At 49.8% G+C, this 23,334-nt stretch overlaps 1 protein-coding gene across 1 annotated transcript; it reads left to right on the forward strand.

The window, feature by feature from the left end:
- Positions 1–876: 876 nt before the first annotated feature.
- Positions 877–21,423, forward strand: LOC309888220 (uncharacterized protein; the record flags this gene model as incomplete). The annotated part of the gene is made up of 5 exons (XM_082780458.1): positions 877–1,159; positions 10,627–11,240; positions 14,677–14,744; positions 15,979–16,894; positions 21,370–21,423. The coding sequence occupies 5 exons, from the start codon at positions 877–879 to the stop codon at positions 21,421–21,423; spliced, it is 1,935 nt and encodes a 644-aa protein (XP_082636584.1).
- Positions 21,424–23,334: the final 1,911 nt, after the last annotated feature.

Here is a 23,334-nt window from a genome sequence, read left to right on the forward strand (position 1 = left end):
TGGAGGTGCCCCTTGGCAGGGCCCTGTTGGTGGCAGGGTGCTGCAGGGCAGCGCTGAGCACAGCCGCGTGGGATGGGGTCTGTGAGCATGGGTAGGGGGAAAGAAGAGGAGGGCGCAGAGCAGCAGCTCCCAGCAGGGACAGCTGCAGGCAGCACAGAGGGGCAGGCGGCCAGAAGGAGCTGTTGGCAGAAACGCCGTGAAAGGGGGGATTTGGGCACCTCGTGGCCATGCCCTGCAGTGCAGACGCCTTCCCCTGGAGCAGCCCCTCCCTGGCCTCCTCTTCCCCTGCAGCCCATGGGCTTTGGGGCAGGCAGAGGTAGAAGAGAAGGTAGAGCTCAAAGAGATGCTCCCAAGCTCTGTCTGTGTGAGAACTTCACCTCAGGTGAGGTTTCTGTCCAGCTGCACTTGGACTGGGGATTCTCTGCTCTCAGTTGTCTCCAGTTGCTTCTCAGGGAAACTCATGAGCTGGATGGTCCTGCGGCTCAAAGACAGGAAATACAGGGTAGATTAAAACACGACTTGTGGGCAGTGGCCTGTGTAACTCTGCATTCAGATGAGTTGTTTGAAATAACACTGAAAAGATCATTAATCTGACCAGAGAACTGAACTTGAGCTTCCCCCATGTTCCTGTTTCCTTCCTGCTGTAAAGCAGAGAGGACTCCTCTGCAACCTACAGCAGCCGATGCTCCCAGTGCCACTCTCAGCCAGCACCAGCCACAGCTCAAGCAGGAGAGATGCCAAAAGATTTTCGTGCAAAGAGAGATGCTCAGGTTACGGGGTGCTTTAAGAGACACAATAGGTTTTCCTCAGAGAACTCTGTTTTAACATTCTTCTGCATTTTACTCTTTACCAGGAAAGCATGTGTATGGACAGCAAATGCCCAACATCAGCTCTGTGAGTGAGTTCCTCCTGCTGGCATTCGCAGACACGCGCGAGCTGCAGCTCCTGCACTTTGCGCTCTTCCTGGGCATCTACCTGGCTGCCCTCCTGGGCAACGGCCTCATCCTCAGCGCCGTAGCCTGCGACCACCACCTCCACACCCCCATGTACTTCTTCCTCCTCAACCTCGCCCTCCTCGATGTAGGATCCATCTCCACCACTCTGCCCAAAGCCATGGCCAATTTGCTCTGGGACACCAGGGCCATCTCCTATCAAGGCTGTGCTGCACAGGTCTTTTTCTTTCTCTTCTGCATATCAGCAGAGTATTATAACCTTACTATCATGGCCTACGACCGCTACGTTGCCATCTGCAAGCCCCTGCATTACGGGAGCCTCCTGGGCAGCAGAGCTTGTGCCCAGATGGCAGCAGCTGCCTGGGGCAGTGGCTTTCTCATTGCAGTCCTGCACACAGCCACTACATTTTCCCTGCCCCTCTGTCAAGGCAATGAGCTTAATCAGTTCTTCTGTGAACTTCCTCAAATCCTCCAGCTGTCCTGTTCAAAGTTGTTCCTCGGGGAGTTTGGGCTTATTTTACTTAGTGTCTGTCTAGCATTTGGTTGTTTTGTTTTCATTGTGCTATCCTATGTGCAGATTTTTAGGGTGGTGCTGAGGATGCCCTCTTCTCAGGGCCAGCACAAAGCCTTTTCCACGTGTCTCCCTCACCTGGCTGTGGTCTCTCTGTTTATCAGCACTGCCATGTTTGCCTACCTGAAGCCCCCCTCCATCTCCTCCCAATCCCTGGACCTCGTGGTTGCAGTTCTATACTCTGTGGTTCCTGCAGCCATGAACCCCCTCATCTATAGCATGAGGAACCAGGAGCTCAAGAATGCCTTGCAGAAACTCTTTGGATACATAGATCTTCATCTTAATAATGGACTATAGTCCTAACCGGACTCAAAGTTTTTCTGACAATATGTTAGAACAGTCTTTTCTTATTATTTTCTTTTATACCATTTTCTGAAACTTGTTTTTATCATATATTAATGATATTCTAAGTTTCCTATCTGTTACTTATTTCTTTTTATTTTTGTCCAAAAGCTTTGCCATGTAACTATAGAACTTGTCTTTCTGTGTAGATAAAGAAAATAAAGAATCCAGGATAAATTAACTACTTTCAGCTGCTGTCTCTTCACAGCTCTGGAGCTGGGGGAGCAGTGCCAGCACGCAGGAGGGGCTCAGGACCAAGAGCCCAGCTGCCACATGCAGGAGCAGCCCCGGTGTCCCTCGGGGCTGCCCCTCACTGCCCGCTGGGCTCTGCCTCTCTGCTGCCCTCGGGTCGGGGCTGCTGCTTCCCTGGCCATGGCCATGGCCAGCAGCAGGATCAGAGTCCCAAAGTGACCAGTGAAAGACCAAGGGCTGGTCTGGGAGCTCCCTTCCTGGTTCCACATTGCCCAGCAAACAGTAACTGGCCTTTGACTGTCCTGGGACTGTCCCACTGGTGCTGGGTCTGATGGCAAATGGCATCCTGGAGAGGAATGTGGAGCTGCTCTGTGGCTGGGCCAGGCCTCTTGTGCTGGCCTGGGGAGCGGGGCTGGCCCTGCGGGGCACAGGCACTGTGTGCTGGGGATCTCCCAGGCATGAGACAAGAGGTCGTGAAGCTTCATGGACCTCCATCTCCTGTGCAGTGACTGGTGGAAACCAAAGCAATCCAAGCCTTACGGAGTCCTGATGCTGTGCCAGTATTGCTCAGCAATGGACAAAACACTGGTGTGATACCAATGCTGTACATGTATGACCAATGCTCGAAATGACCATTTCAGATGGATGACCATTTCTCAAGAGCCCCCGACTTGTCTTTGATGGGGTTTGTTGTGCTGGGCTGGGCTGCTGTTACAGGGACAGAGACTACTACTGGCAGTAGAGGTGTCCTGGGAAGTCCACCTGGCTCAATCTGTAGCCCCAAGGGTCTCCTGCAGTTCCTCTCTGACAGCGGCCAGTCCAGGGAAGTTTCTCAGATGCAGCCGAGTATCTAGAGGTGGAACTGGTTGCTTATGGTCAGACAGCAAAGCTTTGCCCAAAATCCTGTGCATTCCTTCAGTATTTAAGAAATAGAGCACCTAATCGTCATCACTTGAAGGGATTTGGGTGAATCCTTTCCACAAAGCGTCCCACATTAAGTTGAATTTCTGTTGTCACAAAATGAGAATTTCCAGGATGTATATTCGCTGCAGAAAAAGAAATACCGTTCTTCCCCTGCACTTGCACTACTCTGTTGATTCTGATGTGCATTTAATGCCATAATCTTCCACTGGTCCTGATTAAACTGACAGTGTTGGAATTTCCCTTTCCAGCTCTCTGTCTGGACCTATGCACTTCCCATTGGTCTCCAGATTTGCCCACTGCAAACCTTTGATCATTCTGATCCCTCTAACCTACCCAGTTAGTCTCTGACCATCAGGGAGTTCAAATTTGACCATGTTTAACAAGTTTATCTAATCATGTCCTTAGGCAGCTCCTCAACTCTTTTTCTATTTAGCATTTCCAATCTAGCTGTATAAAATATTTTATCTTGAAATAAAATAAAATAAAATAAAATAAACAAACAAACAAACAAACAAAATAAATCTAATTTCTTGTCCATCTAATTTCTACTTCTTCCTTTTGGAATGTGAAGTTGCCTAGAGGCAGCCTGGACTGGGCACACAGCTGAGGAGTTTGTTCTATTTTTCAGCAAATTGTAACATGGTTTACAGTTGCTTGTTTCAAAAAAATAAAATAAAATAAAATAAAATAAAATAAAATAAAATAAAATAAAATAAAATAAAATAAAATAAAATAAAATAAAATAACAACAACAACAACAATAGTAATAATAATAATAACAATAATAATAAAAAATTATGTGCCTCCATGCAGCCTAAGGTGGGAACTGGTGCAATGGACATTTATGTCCAACTGTTGATTTCAGTGGAGAATCTGTGTGTTGGGTCTGCCTGAGCTGGAGTCACCTTTTCCCTGCAGCAGCCCACACAGTGCTGTGCTCTGCACTTGTAGCTGGAACAGCACTGATATCACTCCAGTGTTGCGTCTATTGCTGCATAGTGCTGGCACAGCATCAGGACTCCTTCTGAGCCCCCAAGAGCCAGCAGTGGGGGTGGGCAAGTGATGGGGAGGGGACATTGCCGGGGCAGCTGACCTAAACCAACCAAGCGATATTCCATAACACCTGATGTCACACTCAGCAATAAAAGCGGGACTCTCGTGGGGGAGGGGGCTGTTCCTCTTGAACAACCACTACGCGTTTTGAGGCCCTGTTTCCCAGAACATGGCCGAACACCGCTCGCTGATGGGAAGTAGAGAATAATTTTTTCTCTCTCTGTGCTTCCGCGCAGACTGATTGTTTCTTTTGTCTCTGTTTTTCCGCCCCATTCCTTTTCCCTTTAATTAAACCTTTCTCATCTCTAAACTCGAGTTCTCTGTGTTGTATTTTCTCCCCCTTCCTCTTTGAGGAGAGGGGGAGTGAGAGAGCGGTTGTGGTGGAGCTCGGCTGCCCACCTAAGTAAAACCACCACACATGGCCAGCAGAAATTAATGATTTCATAGAGGTAAGAGCATTCATGCAATGCCAATGCTGCAGTAACACTGACTTAAAACAGTAATGTATGTCCCTTACCTTACTGGAAACAGTGATTTTAATCCCTAAACCTAAATGCTACTACAACACTCTGAAAGGAATCAATTTTCTCTCTTGATAACCGTAATCCCTTCACTTACCACTAACATTAAAATGCTCTATTTAACCCTAAACTCCTTGGCAGATGTAAAGCACCCGTAAACCACAGAGTTTGTCCATACCTCCACCACAGACGTGAGAGAAAAAGCAGAACACCAAACAATCCCACTAAAACTTTGCATAATCTCTAACCCAGAAAGTAAAAAGAGATACCAAGGGGGCTAGAGAAAGCTCAGCTCTGCCTCAGGATCTTCTGCCCCAGCAGGAGGAATGTGACCATGGCAGTGACTGTGAGGTCACTTCTGTCTCTGCACTTGATAGGGCAGCAGCAGGAACATGTCACAGAAAGGGACTGGGAGGTCACTTGTGTCTGGAGGTGGCAGGTGACAGTCCTGTGTCTTGACATAGACCTGGGATCTGGACTTTTGGGCTGACATCTGGCAGTGGCCCTGCTAGGCCAGCAGAAGGCACCTGCTTGGCATGCTGACTGGGGGATCCCCTCTGCCTCCAGAGCCAGGAGGACACAGGCAGAAAGAAGGCCCCCAAGATGGGTCGTCCTGTCCCTTCTGCTTGAGTCCATGACTGGGCAGCAGCAGGCACAAGGCTTGGCTGTGTCTAGCCAAGAAGCTGCAAGGCCAGCAGCAGGCCCCTGGCTTGGAAGATGCTGGTGAGTGTCTGTGATGTGACCTTAGCTTCGTTTTTCAAGGAACAGCTGGTGAGAGTTGATGAGATAGTGAAATGATGGAAATGCTGGGATGAGAGCAAGGTGGTGAACAGAGATGGGTGTCTGCAGACTTCCAGGAAATAGGATAAATTGTGGGACAGCATATTAAAACATGTAGAGGAGTAGGCAGAGTGCTGGCAAGAAAGGAAGGACCCAACAGCCCTGTCACTTTGCCTAGAGCTTACGAGTAAACTAGATATAGTCATTGCAATGCAGCCTCTTTGCTTCCTTGCAACCCTGTGCAGAGGCAGGGTGGTGTCATACCAGTGTTCTTCTCATGGTATCACACTGCCCACCACATTCCTCAGACCTCCAGGAAAAGTCCTGAGCCAGACGGGGGTGCAGGATCTCTCCTCGCAGTGGCTGGGGTCAGGCTTTAGACCTTTTGCTTCACCAAAACCAACCAAGACTTTTCTCAGCACAGTGCTTTGCCTGTCTGTAATCATGGCCTCCAATAATCTGCCCTAAGCAGTCCATGGGGAGGCTTTATTAGTAACAGCCCTCAGTGGGACCATTAATACTCCAAGTCACTTCAGCTTTTCCTTTTGAGTTTGCTTTTTCGCTCAGTTGCATCATTCTCTTCTCAGTACCCAAGTTTCATTGACTCAGCACCAAAATACACCATGGAACTCATTAAAACACAGAAACTCCTAAGGAGCCATATCTCTCCCACTGACGTCATTGACCCTGCAGGTCAATGTGCAGAGTAAGGGAAAGTCACACATATTGTGCTGGAGTAGCAGAAGGCAAAAAGCATTGCATTGTGCCTCAGAATAATCAAGGAGACCATGTTCTGTTCATCAGTGTGATAAAGCAGAGTGAAGGACATTGAGTTATGTCCTAACATGAAGAAGGATGTACATCACTGGTGAAGGAACTGTCATTTGTGCCATCACCAATGTGAATTACAGAAGCACCACCACATCTAATGGTAACCTGTCCGCTCCAGCTTGCTACACAGGGCAGGGGAGAGGGAGCCGACAGCCAAGAGACATATTTGTGTCTGGAAGGTGGGGCCCAGCAGAGACAAGGAGTCAAGGCCGTGCGGTGGGGGAGACAAGGCACCATACTCCACACGGGGAAGACACCACATGGGGGAGACAGTGCTCCAACCTCTGTCAGCAAAGGGGGACAGCACTCTCAGCTGCACCTTCTGCATGACCGCAGTGCTTCCTGCTGGGGGCCATGTCCTACGGTCAGCCCTGGGCTGTATGCCACCCCTGTGCTCTGAAAGGCTCGAGAAGTGGAAGGCCTGACTCCAGAAGGCAGCTGTACCTGAACCAGGGGAATTTCTCTCATGTGCAGTAATTCTTTCTCCTCCCAGCTACTGTTCTGTGGCCCCAGTGTCATAGACACCTTCTGTGGTTTTCCCCCATTGCTGGAGCTCTCCTGCAGTGCCACAGTGATACTCATGGTCTTTCCTTTCATAATCTACATTTGGGATCTTCCTTCCTTCTTTCCTTCCTTCCTTCCTTTGGATCATCTTCCTCTTCTCTTTCCTGCAGTTTTCATGTGCGTGCATCCTCTGTTGACAAGCCCAAGGCCTTATCCACCTGCTCTTCTGTCCTCATGAGTGTTACTGTTTTCTATGACACCGTTTTCACTGTCTGTGTAAAGCCCATAAAAGCTGTAGTCAGAGGTTTTAACCAAGCCCTTTCTCATACCTTCATCATCCCCCTGTCAGTCCTAGGGTTGCTTATAGGTAGTATGGGAAGGGTGAGAGATGTGCTGGTGGAGCTGCAGACGTCATCATAAGACTTATCTCAAAGACCTTGGAAAGGACAGATTGATCAAAGAGGTTCCTCGGGACGTGGAAAAGGCAGATGTTGAAAGCATCTTGTACTTCAAGGCTGAGCAGAAGGATGATTAAGCCTAATCATGAATTAGAATGCCAGTGTTAACCCTAGCCCTCACCCAAGAACTAAACAAAACTCTGACCCACAAGGCTTGCCCTTTTCCTACACCTTGAGCAGGCATCTTGAGCAGAATTGCTCCCTCAAAGCCCTTCCATTACATTAGCTGTAGAAGTTGACTTCTAATCCCTAAATGTTAAATTGACCACCTAACCCTCCACCACACACACAGCACATCTCATCTTCAAACCCACTCCTATCCCTAACTCCAGCTGTTTGTCCCCTTGGGGCAGGGCAGTGACTGTGATGTCCTTGAGCAAAGAATCACTCTCCATCTTTTTTATAAGCCCCCTTTAAGTACTGAAAGGCTGTGATGAGGTCACCCTGGAGCCTTCTTTCCTCCAGGCTGAACAGCCACAGTGCTCTCAGACTTTCTTCATAGGAGAGGTTCTCCAGCCACTTGATCTTCTTTTTCCCCCAGCCTCCATCTATGGGTTTAGGGAAATGAAAAACTTGGGAAGCCTCACTGGCAGAGAAGACTGAGGCAAAGATGTTGTTGAGGCCCTCAGGCTTCTCCATGTCTGTCATTACCAGTTTACCCTTCTCATCCCTCAGAGCGGATACACTCTCCTTGGCCTTTCTTTTCTGAGCTATGCATCTATAGAATCTCTTCCTGTTATTCTTTGCATCCCTTGCTAAGCTCAGGTCTATCCGTGCATTGCTTTCCTTATCCCATCTCTACACATCCAAAAATGAAGCATTCATAAGGGCCTGGAAAAAGAACTCGAGATCCATGGAATCTATTCTGGAAACAAAACTAGTAGGTAGGATGCGCAATTTTGTAGAGAGGCAGAGCTGATGGGCATACTGGGCAGGATGCTCCTTTAGGCCCTTTTCCCTCCTGACTACAATGCCACTTCTCTCTGAAGAACAGAGTAGCCCACAGAGGTGAGACATATACTGCCTATGTCATGGATGTCATCAGAAAGCTGATCCCAATAAGATATGGGGAGGTCAGGAGCAACCTGGACACGAGAGATGTGAGATTTTCAGGTGGCAAGAGGAGCATGGCCAGCAGAAATTAATGATTTCGTAGAGGTAAGAGGCATCATGAAATGCAGGTTGTGCAGCAACACTGACTTGTAGAGTCATGCATGGCCCTTACACTATTTTAACCAGTAGTCTTAATCCTTAAATCTAAATGCTCCTCCAACACTCTGACAGGAATCCATTTCTCTAAAGCTTGAACACAAGGTATCCCTTGAAGCAAAACTCACCCCATACCCCCTTTCTATTACTTTTACTCTCTTACTCACCCTAAAACCTACCCTTAATAATAGTATTAAAATACTCTATTTAACCCTAGGCTTCTAGACAGACCTAAAAATGACCTAAACTACAGATCCTGACCATACCCTAAACACAGAAGAACACCAAACCTTCCTATTAAACATTTGTTTACTCTCTAACCCAGAAAGTTGCGCCTTATTCCCTTGGGAACTAGAAAGCAGTCAGCTATGCCTGAGGATCTCATGGCCTAGCAGAAGGAACGTGACTGTGGCAGTGACTATGAGGTCACTTCTGTCTCTGCACTTGATAGGGCAGCAGCAGGAGCGTGTCACGGAAAGGGACTGGGAGGTCACTTGTGTCTGGAGGTGGCAGGTCAGCCTTTACATAGACCTGGGATCTGCACTTTTGGGCTGACAGCTGGCAGTGGCCCTGCTAGGCCAGCACAAGGCACCTGCTTGGCATGCTGACTGGGGGATCCCCTCTGCCTCCAGACCCAGGACGACCCAGACTGAAAGGCCCCCATATGGGTTGTCCTGTCCCTTCTGCTTGAGTCCATGAGTGGGCAGCAGGAGGCACAAGGCTTGGCTGTGTCTAGCCAAGAAGCTGCAAGGCCAGCAGCAGGCCCCTGGCTTGGAAGCTGCTGCTGAGGTGACTTGTGTCTGGTTGGCTGAGAGGCCGCAAGGAGCCTGCTGGGTTCAGATGCCTAATTCAGGAGTGGTTTCCACCCTGATGGAGCCTGCTTTGGTAGTAGGAAAGAGCAGGAGGAAAAAAAAAAAAAAAAAGAAAAAGACACAAACCACCCTAAAAGGTGGGCTCTGGCCATGAGGAGGAAGAAATGACCAGGGAAACATCTGGTCTTGCTGCTACAGACTGAGGCAAAGAAGGCATTAATTACCTCAGCTTTTACCTCATCTCTTGGCACCAGGTTTCCCCCCACATCCAATAATTTATGATGATTCTTAATCCTCTTTTATTTAAAGTATTTATATAAGCAGTGTTTATTGTCTTTGACAGGAATGGATTTATTAAGCTCCAGCTGGGCTTTGGCCTTTCTAACGTTGTTCTGCACAACCCCATAACATTTAGGACACAACTCCCGAGAAACTGACAGCATGCATGAGAATGAAGAACAGAAAAAGTAGAATCTGGCAGCCTTCCACTCATTACCTTTCTGTGACTGTGTTGCAGTTCCATTCAACTGGTTACTCCTGTATTATCCAAATGTTGATTTAGTGGAGGACTTGTTAGTGTTAGGTCAGAGGTTGGACTCGATCATCTTGAGGTCTCTTCCAAACTAGACAATTCTGTGTGATTCTGTGTGTGATTCTGTGTCCCCTGTACCTCCCAATGCTGCTGTCTTGTCAGAGACAGCACAATCACATGAAGGCTGAACTGTCTGCCTGCAGACATGAACAGCTGACAGAACGGAGCATCAGTGTGGTTGGAGCTTGAGAAACTACAGGATTTTGTCTAAAGAAACCTCTAGACATTTACAAGGAGAGGAGCCCAGTCCTGAACGAGAGGGAGAGTAACGCCACACATCAGAGCAGACTGGGACACTGCTGAGTACACAGGACAAGGAGGGCCTGGGCACCACGAGGGATGCCATACAAGCAGTGGTGCCTGCTCAGCAGGAACCAGGCCAACTTCACACAGAGCTGCCTTACGAGGAGCATGGCCAGCAAAAAGATCTGAGTTATCAGACTCAGCTCAGATCCGGTATGACACCACAAGGACAAGTGCCTACAACTAACCAGTAAAGAGGTACAGGTCTGGGATTCTCTAGGCCATCCTGGTTAGAAGAGGAGCAAGGGCTATGACAAGGTTCCAAGTCCCAGCAGGACCCAGGTCTTTGTGCCCATGGCTATGGCTGCTGTCTCTGCCACTGCCACTGATTAGGAGACAGCTGATCGTTAAAGCTCCAGGGCCTCATTGCCTCCTCGCCCCCACCCATGAAGCAGGCAGGGGTCGTACCATTCTCCTACACTTGGCCATGCACATCCCCATCTCCTGCGACCACCGCCTCCACACCCCCATGTACTTCTTCCTCCTCAACCTCGCCCTCCTTGACCTGGGCTGCTTCTCCACCACTCTGCCCAAAGCCATGGCCAATGCCTTCTGGGACACCAGGGCCATCTCCTATCAAGGCTGTGCTGCTCATGTCTTTCTCTTTGTCTTCTTTATCACAGCAGAGTATTCCCTTCTCACCATCATGGCCTACGATCGCTACGTTGCCATCTGCAAGCCTCTGCACTATGGGAGCCTCGTGGGCAGCAGAGCTTGTGCCCAGATGGCAGCAGCTGCCTGGGGCAGTGGCTTTCTCAATGCTGTCCTGCACACGGCCAACACATTTTCCCTGCCCCTCTGCTATGGCAATGTTGTGGACCAGTTCTTCTGTGAAATCCCCCATATCCTCAAGCTCTTCTGTTCAGATTCCTATCTCAGGGAAATTGGCATCCTTGTGTTTAGTGTTTCTTTAGCATTTATTTGTTTTGTTTTCATTGTGCTGTCCTATTTTCAGACCTTCAGGGTAGTGCTGAGGATACCCTCTGAACAGGGCCAGCACAAAGCCTTTTCCACGTGCCTCCCACACCTGGCCATGGTCTTCCTCTTTCTTAGCACTTCCATGTTTGCCTACCTGAAGCCCGCTTCCATCTCTTCCCCATCTCTGGACTTGGTGGTGTCACTTTTGTACTCAGTGGTACCTCCAGCAGTGAACCCCCTCATTTACAGCATGAGGAACCAGGAACTCAAGGTTGCAGTGAGGAAATTGTTTCTATATGTGCTTCTTAAGCATCAGTGTTGTTAACATTATTGTGATTTGTATCATATCATTTTTTGTACTTAGTATTATTATCATATTGTAATAATAATAATAATCCTCTAAACGCTACCATTCTATTTGAGAAACTGAGATGAGAGATTTTCATATTATTTTTTGTTTTTGTTATTTTCATAACTTTTGATATTGCTTTAATTTATTTAGTAATTTTTTTACTTTGACTACATCTTCCATTTAACCTATTGAACTAGGCTTCCTTTGTAGGTATAGACAATAAAGAAGACAGAATAAATTCAATGGTCTCAGTATCCCTCTCTTCCCATCCCCTCTGGAGCTGGGGGAGCAGCCCCAGCATGCAGGAGGGGCTCAGGGCCAAGAGCCCAGCTGCCACATGCAGGAGCAGCCCCGGTGGCCCTCGGGGCTGCCCCTCACTGCCCGCTGGGCTCTGCCTCTCTGCTGCCTTCAGGTCGGGGCTGCTGCTTCCCTGGAGCCATGGCCATGGCCAGCAGCAGGACATGGCCTTTTCACTGCTGCTCCCTTTGGCTTCCACATTGTTCTGTTGTGCTCTTGTATCTGTTAGTCTTGAGCTCTCATATGCCTCGATGACAGTCCTGTTTTCTCTGCAGGGCATCCCGATCCCTGCCGACAGCAGCAGGCACTGTGCAGCCCTGGGTCATAGCTGCTTCCCTGCTAGCACCACAGTAACAAAAGGGGCTGCTGAAGGTAAACCCAGGAGCCTGGAAACCAAGGGGTTGCTCCCTGCTCTTCTCTATTCTGGGGGTTCTTCATGGAGTGAAAGACACAGGCTGAAAGTTCCAGGGTGGCCCCTGAGGAACCAAGGGCAGCACTAAGAGCTTCCATTATGACAGAACTTGCCTAGGGAGATGACAACTGATCTTAAACTTATCTGCATGGGACTGCACCCCCTGCAGCGGGGCAGGTGGCAGATTCCAGCCTGGAGAGGAATCTGGAGCTTCCAGCAGATGTCAGGGGATCTGCAGGGACAAGGTCCTCAGATGAAGTGATTAGAACCTCATAAAATGAGTGACCATCCAAAAAAAGGTCTGTTAAAGTAAAAGGGGAATCTGAGGAGTCCATGGTCTAAAGGAGGGCTCTGCAATGCCACAAGAGGTGGTGAAGAGCCAGCAGGCAAAGGCCCATAAGATTGCAGAGTAATTGAGGATAACCATTTTGAAGTGCTATGGGCGAGGTCTGGTGCAGCACTCGCCTGCCCTTTGTGCCCTTAGAGACACCCCATGGCCCTGCCCAGCACTGCCCTGTGCTGCTGAGCCATCAGGGCAGATGGAAAGGGGCTCAGCAGCAGAGATCCCCATGGATGTAGGTCTGCTGCCCACCCTGAGCAGCACGGGCAGGGGGGAGAGGTTGGACTCGATGATCTTGAGGTCTCTTCCAACCTAGAAATTCTGTGATTCTGTGATTCTGTGATTCTGTGAAGTTAGGGATAGGAGTGGGGTTGAAGCTGAGATGTGCTGTGTTCATGGTGGAGGGCTTTGAGGGTTAGATGATCAGGTTAATGTTTAGGAAGTAGAGGTCACCCTCCAGGGTTAAGGGAATGGCAAAGGCATTGAGGGAGGGATTAATGTTCTGCTCAAGGTGCCTTCTCAAGATCTGGGATAAGGACAAGTTTTGAGGCTTTTAGTTTAGGTTTGGTTAGAGAGCTAGCTTTAAGGCTGGCATTTTCATCAATCCTTAGTTAGTCTTAATCATCCTTCTGTTTAGCCTTCTTGTAGAAGATGCCTTTTACCTCTGCCTTTTCAAAATCCTGACCAACACCTCTCCTTTATCTGGCCTTTCCAAGGTCTTTGAGAGAGGTTTTATAACAACGTCTGCAGCTCCACCAGCACCTCTCTCACCCTTCCCACACCACCTCTAGGCAACCTGAGGAGTGACCGGGAGGATGATGTTTGCTTGGGAAAGGATTTTGTTAAAATCTCTGCGGAGGGCTGTTATGGGCTTCACACAGACAGTGATGGCAGTATCATAGAAAACAGTGACACTCGTGAGGACAGAAGAGGAGGTGGATAAGGCCTTGGACCTTCCAACGCAGGACACACACATACATGAAAACTGCATAAGAGGGAAGAGGAAGATTGGATCCAAAATGTAGATTATGAAATCAAAGACCATGAGTATCACCGTGGCACTGCAGGACAGCTCCAGCAATGGGGCAAAACCACACAAGAGGTGTCTACAACACTGGGGCCACAGAGCTAGAGCTGGGAGGAGGAGAAAGAACTAGTGTACATGGGAGAAATTCCCCTGGTTCAGGTACAGCTGCCTTCTGGAGTCAGGCCTTCCACTTCTTGAGCCTTGCAGAGAAAAGGGGTGGTGTACAAGCCAGGGCTGACTGTAGGACATGGTCCCCAGCAGGAAGTACTGCGGTCATGCAGGAGATGCATCTGAGAGTGCTGCCACCTCTGTGAGCAACGGGGGTGCTCTCCCCAGCCAGGAAGCTGGCCAGCATCTGGCGCAGGGTGCTGGAACTGTGCAAGGCCTGCAGGGAAGATGAAGAAGACCATGGGCATCTGCAGGTGTTTGGTGTCAGGCACCAGCATAGTGATGAGGGTGTTCCACATCACAGTCACCATGCTGGTCAAGTAACAGGGGAAGAAGAGATCTGTGTATGGGTAGAGGATCTTCCATGTGGATTACTGGGAAAACTCAACAAATGCTTAGTGTCCAATTCCCTTCTTGGAAAACCTTTTAGAGCATTCAGTTCCCCCCTCTCTTGTTAGGACACATTCAGAGGGGTGAAATGATCCCTGTCAGTCGTGGCTGAGGTGTCCTGCCATGCAGTGGGAACAGAATAGAGGTTAAGGGAGGGAAACATTTGTACTCATGTTTGATAACCACAGTCCAACAGCACAAATCACACTTTAAAAAATCAGTCTCTGACATCTACAGAGAGAAGCAGTTGGTGATGAATTCAGTCTGCTTCAACCACCACACCCCAGCAGAGACCCTGCTGCCTTGGGGAGCTGTCAGCCCTGAGGCCTTGGGGACACCTCGAGGGAGCCCAAGGGCACAGAGCAAGAAATGACATGGTCGGGTGCTGTGCTGCTGAGCTGGGCCGGGCTCCTGGGCCCAAGCAGAGCTCCTGGCAAGCGCTGCAGAGAGACAGCTGTGCCCAGGAGCAGCTCCTCTGCACAGCGCAGCAGGGCTGGGGGCTCTGACCGCAGCTGGCACGCAGAGAGGAGAGAAGGAGAGAGGGCTTGGAGGCACTGAGGAGTGCAACAACAGAGGGCAGCGTGTGGCAGGACACATCTGTAGGCTCTTGACACCGTGAGGCTCTGGCAGCAGGGCCATGCAGGTGGGGTTGCCAGAGGGGTCTTCTGCAGCTGGCACATCTGATAGCTGATAGCATCTGCCTGGGTCATTGTCTCTATTTCTACAGAAAGGAGTAGAAAACGCTTTAGAGAATGGGAAATATGACTGGATATTTCAGGAGGAAGACCAAGGCAGGTGCTACCTGAAAGGCAAGACTTTTTTTGTAGCCTGTGCTTGCAGATTCCTGCAGTGGAGGGGAGGCAGGTTTCATGGTAATGGATTGGAGGTATTGTAGTGGAGACTGAGACTGCTAGAGAATTGCAGTGTGAGATCAGTTTGTCAGCAATTAAGTTTATAAAGTTCCTACGCACACCTCAGAACAGAAACTGCACCAACATCATTTTGTGGTCCTCTCAGGTTTTATCCTAGCTGATCTTTACGAGCTGCAAGCCCCCTGATGCCCAGTGCTGGGAGACATCCCTGTTTTTGGGAGGTCTCTGCCAGCTTGAGGTGAGCACAGATCATTTGCAATGAGCAGGAGCTGCCTCGTCTGCAGGCAGAGCTGCAGCACAGGAGGGTCTGCTGAGTGTCCGTCTGTCCCTCCCTGGCCTTGCCTCCCCTGGCAGCAGTACTCTGGCATTCCTCCTGGCTTCTCCAGCTGGCCGTGCTGCTGCTGGTCTTGTTCCCAGGCTGGCTGGGGATGGGGGTTTCACACGCCCATGGGGTGAGCCCTCAGTGTGCTTGGGGGAAGGGAAGTACGGGGACAGGGTGAGGGGTGTGGAGATGTGCACTTTGAGCCTGGATTCCTCTGCTCTCAGCAGTGTCTTTGTTCTTTTCAATCAAACATGTGAGTACAACTTTCGTGCAGCTCTCACAGGGCAGCTGAGACCATACTTGATGGACAGACTGGCTGTCCTCCCTGAAGAACACTGTGCACTAAAGTGACAGTCTCTTTTTCTCTGATAATGATCTACAAGGATTCCCTTTGAGTCCAGCAGAAATAACCAGGGTTTGTGACTTGGAAACACTCCTCAGGAGTGGTGGGACAGCTGAAACAAAAAACTCAAAAAACAAAAATTTAAAATAAAATTAAAAAAAAGCCTCCACAACTCTGCTTTGCAGTTTGGTGAACTGGGAGCAACACCGGGGAAAACCTCTTTGAGATCAGGATGGAAGAGAAACTGACATTTCCTCATGTTCCTCTTCACCTCTTGCTGTAGGACAGGACTGATTCCTGCACTGCCCACAGTAGAGCCCCCTGTTCCAACAGACACCGTCAGGCAGAATGAATCAGGATGCATGAAAGGGATCTGCCAAATGTCTGCCAAAAAGTGCACAATAAAAGTGATGATTTTAAATGAGAAATTGAATTCATTTTCCTCTGATGCATTTCTTGTATTTTATTATTCTCATCCTCTTCTTTGTTCAGGACCACATCCAGAAAAAAGCAGATGCCCAACGTCAGCTCCATCACTGAATTCCTCCTGCTGGCAGTCTCAGATACGTGTGAGGTGCAGCTCCTGCACTTCGCGCTCTTCCTGGGCATCTACCTGGCTGCCCTCCTGGGCAACGGCCTCATCCTCAGCGCCGTAGCCTGCCACCACCGCCTCCACACCCCCATGTACTTCTTCCTCCTCAACCTCGCCCTACTCGACCTGGGCTGCATCTCCACCACTCTGCCCAAAGCCATGGCCAATGCCCTCTGGGACACCAGGGCCATCTCCTATCAAGGCTGTTCTGCACAGGTCTTTTTCTTTCTCTTCTTCATATCAGCAGAGTATTATAACCTTACTATCATGGCCTATGACCGCTACGTTGCCATCTGCAAGCCCCTGCACTACGGGAGCCTCGTGGGCAGCAGAGCTTGTGCCCAGATGGCAGCAGCTGCCTGGGGCAGTGGCTTTCTCAATGCTGTCCTGCACACGGCCAACACATTTTCCCTGCCCCTCTGTCGAGGCAATGCTGTGGACCAGTTCTTCTGTGAAATCCCCCAGATCCTCAAGCTCTCCTGCTCAGATTCCTATCTCAGAGAATTTTGGGCATTTCAGTTTAGTATCTTTTTAGCATTTGGTTGTTTTGTTTTCATTGTGTTGTCCTATGTGCAGATCTTCAGGGCAGTGCTGTGGATGCCCTCTTCTCAGGGCCGGCACAAAGCCTTTTCCACGTGCCTCCCTCACCTGGCTGTGGTCTCCCTCTTCATTAGCACTGGCATATTTTCCTACCTGAAGCCCCCCTCCATTTCCTCTCCATCCCTGGACCTGGTGGTGTCATTTTTATACTCAGTGGTGCCTCCAGCAGTGAACCCCCTCATCTACAGCATGAGGAACCAGGAGCTCAAGAATGCAGTGAGGAATCTGTTTCCATACATTCTTCTTAAGCATCCATTATGTGTTCAAAAAATTTATTTTTAATAATATGCAAATATTTTGATTCACATTATATCATATCATTTTTATCGTTACTAGTGTTATCATAACATTGTCATTAATAAGAATCCCAAGAGAAATAAAAGTGTGTTTGGCAAAATGACATAACATTTTTTAAATTATTTTTCTCTGTTAGTATTTGAACAATATTTCATTTTGTTTTTAATAATCTCATTCTACCTTTCAGAATGTTACATCTTTTGTAAGGTTTGACCACATCATCTATTGTACATATAGAACTGGGCTTCCTTGATAGATAAAACAATAAAAAACTCAGCAGAAATTCATTGGTCTCAGTATCCTTCTCTTCCCATCTTCTGTCGAGCTGGGGGAGCAGACCCAGCATCCAGGGGGGGCTCAGGGCCAAGAGCCCAGCTGCCATGGGTAGGAGCAGTGTATTTGGATTAGAACTAGTGCATCTAGGTGACAGTCCTCTTGTCTCTATAGCAGGACTGGCACAAAGCCTTTTCCATGTGCCTCCCTCACCTGGCCATGGTGTCCGTCTCCCTCAGGCCTGTCATGGTTGCCTGCCTGAAGCTCCCTCCAACTTCTCCCCATCCCTTGACCTGGTGGAGGCAGTTCTGTACTCAGTGGTACTTCCAGCAGAGCACGTCCTCATCTGTACCATAATGATCCAAGAGGTCAAGCATGCTTTGTGGAAATTAATGACTAGATGTGTCTTCGATGCAAGAAATTTCGGATCTGCTTCTGCATCTGATTTGTAATGTCAATAATTGGACGAATATCCACTCTACATGCTTTTTTTTTTTTTTTTTTTTTTTTTTTTTTTTTTTTTTTTTTTTTTTGTGGTTGTGCTTGTACATATTCTTATTACATCAATTCAGCTAATGAACACCCATTAAAATGATAAGGGTGTACCTGTTGAATATAGCTCATAGACTGTGCATGTGAAGCCATGCTCTCTGTGAATTTAACCTTAAGGAAGTTAAAGTTCAATAGGCTTTTTTGTCTGATATCCTTCCTCCGAGACCTGGTCTGGCTCTGCAGGGGCAGTGCCCATGTGCAGGGGTGCAGAGGAAAAGAGTCCCATCCCAGCAGCACAGCCAGGGAGCACCAGCGCTTGGGGCATGCAGAGCTGCACTCTTGCCACTGCCGCCCTGTCCTGCTGAGCCCTGCTGGTGGGGTCAGGCCCGGCTGCTCCTGCAGCTTGGTGCCAGTGCTGCTGTGGGGCTGTGCTGGGACTGCAGGCAGGGACAGGCAGTGGGCACGGCAGTGGCACAGCTGGCCTCCACTGCAGCACTTCCCTCCTAAGGGGGGATCTCCTCCAAGGTGGACTGAGCAGAGCTCAAGTGCTCAATCTGCTGTGAGCAGGCAGAGGAGAGCCCTGCAGCCCCAGGGCACGCAGCAGCCCCAGCAAAGGAGCCTGGCCAGTGATTCCTTGCAGCCCTGGGGCAATGGCAGTGACCCCCTGAGCTGGGTCTGCCTCCCAGCCTGCCCAGCACACCTCTGCAGATTGCTCCTGTGCCACAGGCACCACAGCCCCCTCACTCTGCAGAGCAGCACTGCCAGCTGGGGCTGGGGCTGGGGCTGGGGCACTGGGGCTTGGAGGCCACTTCTCCTGAGTGTCTTCTAAGCCAGTTACAGGCTCACGGCTTCTGGATACGAACATGATCTTCATTGTGCACAAGGAGCTGACAGTCCGCCAACATGGAATGGTGCTAGAACATTGCCTGCAAGGTTCCTCCTTCCCTAGCATCTCCCGGGACTGGCACGGAACTGGCTCCTGAGTGTCAGAGAGGCTGGGAGCCCAGCAGGTGTGCCATGAGCTTGGAAGATCACAACCAGATCACTTCAACCTGGGCAGGTCCTGGCCCAAAAAGGGGATGTTTTGTAGGTGTGGTATTATAAGCTCAGTGGTGCATCAGAAACACTAAGTCCAGCCAGAAGTGAATGGCTGTTAAATGGCCTGTGAGGTGACTGCTTTCTGAAGTAGCTGACAGGTCACCCTTGACTCCTGGCTGGGATCTGTGCCTTTAGGCTCACATCTGCCAGTGTCCATGGAAGGGCAGCAGAAGGCACTTGCTGTGCATGTAGTTTCTGAGATTGGCTCTTCCTAAGTAGCTGGTAGGCCCCATAGTGGAAGAGGTCTTGGATAGGGGTTGTCATATCAGAGGTGTCAGCTTTTGCCTGAAGTCATCCTTTAGGACTGCTTTCAGTTTTCGACACAGAGCGGGCCACTGCCTCCAAGATGCTTGGGGCAAACTGAACCATGCATGAGGGTTTGGAAAAAAGATACCCTGGGTGCAAAGAAGCCATTCCGTATCCAGAAGTTGGAGGCAGGAAACAAAATTTTGGGGTGGTACAAGAACTGCTGGGCATATTGTGCAGGGTTCACCTACAGCCTTTGTGTTCTTTTCCATCCTGACTTAGGTGCCACGTCAGTCTCAAGAAAGGAGTAGCCAACAGATATGAGAAAGATACTCTGAGATCATGAAAGCCATCAGAAAGCTGCCCCTAGGAAGATGACTGGTATGGGAAAGACAGGAGAAGCCTGGCCAGGAGAGATGTGAGATTTGAGAGAGGGAAAAGGAGTTTAGCCAGCAGAAATTAATGATTTCTGTGAGTTTAGAACATTCAGGCAATGTTGATTCTGCTGTAATGCTGGCTTAAAACAGTCATGTAAAGCCCTTCCCCTATTTTAACCAGTGACATTAATCCCCAAACCTAAATGCTACTCCACACCCTGACAGGAATCCACTACTCTTATGCCTGACCTCAAAGTATCCCTTGAAGCCAAAACACAGCCTATAGCCTCTTCCCTTTATCTTTAATCTCTTGCTCACTCTGATCTGACCAGCTTGTGGACCACAAGGAGGAGATGGGTGGGGATGATCAGAGGAGCTCATCTCTGCCTCAGGATCTCCTGCCCCAGCAGCAGGAATGTGACTGTGGCAGGGACTGTGAGGTCACTTCTGTCTCTGCACTTGATAGGGCAGCAGCAGGAACGTGTCACGGAAAGGGACTGTGAGGTCACTTGTGTCTGGATGTGGCAGGTCACCCTTGGCTTCTCCCTGGGATCTGCACTTTTGGGCTGACAGCTGGCAGTGGCCCTGCTAGGCCAGCAGAAGGCTCCTGCTTGGCATGCTGACTGGGGGATCCCCTCTGCCTCCAGACGCAGGAGGACCCAGGCAGAAAGAAGACCCCCAGATGGGTTGTCCTGTCCCTTCTGCTTGAGTCCATGACTACACAGCAGCAGGCACAAGGCTTGGCTGTGTCTCCACAAGAAGCTGCAAGGCCAGCAGCAGGCCCCTGGCTTGGAAGCTGCTGCTGAGGTGACTTGCGTCTGCTTGGCTGAGAGGCCGCAAGGAGCCTGCTGGGTTGGGATGCCTACTTCACGAGTGGTTTCCACCCTGATGGAGCTTTCTGCGGTAGCAAGAAAGAGCAGAAGAGAAAAAAACTGCCACAAAGTGTTCCAGAAAGGCTGGCACTGGTCACAAAGAGGGAGAAATGTCCCTCAAAGACTCATGCTGTGGTGCCAGAGGTCACCCTCTCATCAGACCCTGGCTTTGTGTTTCAAGGAACAGCTGGTGAGGGTTGACAAGACATCAGTGAAAGCAAGGCATGAGAGCAAGATGGTGAACAGAGATGGATGTCTCCAGACTTCAAGAAAATAGGGCAATGTGTGGGACAGCATAGGAAAAGCTACAGAGGAGAAGGCAGAGGGTGCTGGTAAAAAGGGAAGGCCCAACAGCCGTGAAGGTTTTTCCCCTTGGCAGTAGTTTAGGAGGAGATGTTATACTCATTGCAATGGGGCCTCATTGATTCCTTGCAACCCTGTGCAGCAGCTCAGAGGTGTCATACCACTGTTCTTCTCATGGCATCACACTGCCCACCACACCCCTCAGACAACAGGAACAGCCTTGAGCCAGACGTGGCGGTTCAGGATCTCCTCTCACAGTGGCTGGGGTCAGGCCTTGGCTCTTCTGCTTCACTAAAACCAACCAAGACCTTTCTCAGCACAGTGCTTTGCCTGTCTGCAATCATGGCCTCCAATTATCTACCCTAACTAGTCTCTGGGGAGGCTTTGTTAGTAACAGCCCTCAGTGGGGCCCATTAATACTCCAAGTCACTTCAGCTTTTCCTTCTGACTTTACTTTCTCTAGCAGTTGCATCATTCTCCTCTCAGTACCTGAGCTTCATAGACTCAGCACCACAATACACCATGGAATTCATTAAAATGAAGAAAGTCCTAACATCTCCTCCATAGTTTTCTTCAAGGTTTCATGCCTTGTGCTGTTAACTGCAGAGCTTCCATGACGTAGTTAAGGGAAAAGATTTCACAAAGCAAATAATAAATATATTTTCTTGTTTCAAAGGCTGAATGTTGTTGCATTTCAGTTTGGATGATCATTCTCCTATTGTTCTTCATCCAGGGTGACTTCTATGGAGACCTGCATCAGGAGGAAAAGCAGAGACTGGAGATCTGACAGCTCCACTGCCAGCAGTGGTCTTTGTCCCTGTAACTGCAGCCCAGCCTAGCACATGAAACCCTTTCTAAGATAAGTCAGGGTTGTGTTCAGATAATTAAAATAAAATAAAACAAAACAAAACAAAACAAAACAAAACAAAACAAAACAAAATAAAATAAAATAAAATAAAATAAAATAAAATAAAATAAAATAAAATAAAATAAAAAGATTGAAATGACCATTGAATCCTGAGAAATTCAGCCTGAATCTCAGTAGACACCTGGACATCCATGGACTCTCTTGGATCGTCTGTGGAAAACTCAGGGTGAAAACTAAAGAAAATATATTTTTATTGGCTGTAGCTGTACCCATGATCTTGGCCTCTTTGGGAAAATTTTCCCCTTCCAGACACAGAAACCTAAATTGAGTGATGTGAAAAGACCTCCCCAGTCAATGGAGCAGGGCAAAGTCCTACTTCCTGTGCTATAGATGCAGAAGGCAAAAAGAATTGCATTGTGCCTGACACTACTCTGGGACGTGTAACCCAGGTCAGGCAAATTTATCTTACTGCTGACAAGGCCATCACTAAACCACGCTCCCAAGCTCTGCATCTACACCTTGGCTCTCCAGTCGATGACCCAGCTCATGGATGTCAATCAGGGAGTCTCGGTTAGCGCGATGCTGCCTCAGGTGCTCCACCATGGTAGCCATTGGCACCTGCTGTTCTTCACCCCTCAGCAAACCCCCAACAGAAGGATTCTGTGGAAGGCCAAGCAAGGTAGACAACTGTTTCATGTCCTTTGTCTCCAAGGCAGCTCTGCCAAAGCCCCACCCGTGGTGCCCTCTTGAAACTCAGAATTCCCTCTCCTGAAGCAGTCTATGCCAAGGATGCACATAGCCTCTGGGCCAGTCCCAGTGGGGTGCTTTTGCCATTCCTTCCCAGTTAGACCCACTTCAGCCTCCAGTACAGTTAATGGGCTGCCCCTGTCACTCCAGAAATACAGGTGGGTTCTACCTCTTTCTAGCTTGATGGCATTAGGGTACTCTGTGCACCGTTGTGCAGTAGAGCCTGATACATTTGTGGGTGTGGTGTGCCAGGCCATTAAATATATACAGTCAAGTAAACCTGTTTCTCCCTTTCCTCCCTGCCTCCCCCTGGCTTGAAGCAGGACCCCTCTAGTCCTGCTCATAGTATTCATTGCTGTGTCTGGTAGACGGCCCAATGGAGACACGTTCTGCCATAGCACAGTAATTCCATGGGGCAGGGGAATGGAGCCAACAGTCAAGAGACACATTTGGGTGGGGAAGGTGGGGTGGGGCCCAGTAGAGACAAGGAGTGAAGGCAGTGGGGTTGGGGAGGCCAGCAGAAGCAGCCCAAGGGCTGGTGCTACTTGTGAGGACACGTTTGTGGCAGCAGCCTGAGTGGGCAGCAGCTGTGCGCAGGCGAGGGGAGGCCAGGAAGCGCATGCCAAGAGCGCTCCTGCCAGCAGAACCAAGGCCAGGACCGAGGCCAAGGGCAGAGGCAGGCCCAGGGCAGGGGGCTGCAAGGGCCATGCTGAGCTCCCTGCCCCTGCAGCAGCTGCCCTGGCCCTCGGCCTCCTCTCCCCTGCCCCTGCAGCTCTGGGCTCCCTTGGCGCAGCCCTGGCTCTGCAGCACCAAGCCCTGCTGGGAGCCCTCCCCTGCATGCTGCCACCGCTCCCTGATGCTGCTGTTGCCCTCTGCCGGGCACTGCCCAGCCTAGCCCAGCCCCTGCCCACCTCTCCCCACCTCCCTGCCCTCTCCCCAGCCAAGCCCAGCAGCCCAGACTGTGCTGTCCCCAGGGCAGTTCCCACCACAGGCTGCTGCAGGGCTCTGGGCACGGCCACCACAGCCCCAGCCCCTTGCAAGGCACCGCAGCTGCTGCCTCAAAGGCAGCTCTGGGCCTCCCCA

Source organism: Aythya marila (assembly GCF_965140915.1).
Source record: "Aythya marila genome assembly, chromosome: 28".
Taxonomy (NCBI): domain Eukaryota; kingdom Metazoa; phylum Chordata; class Aves; order Anseriformes; family Anatidae; genus Aythya; species Aythya marila.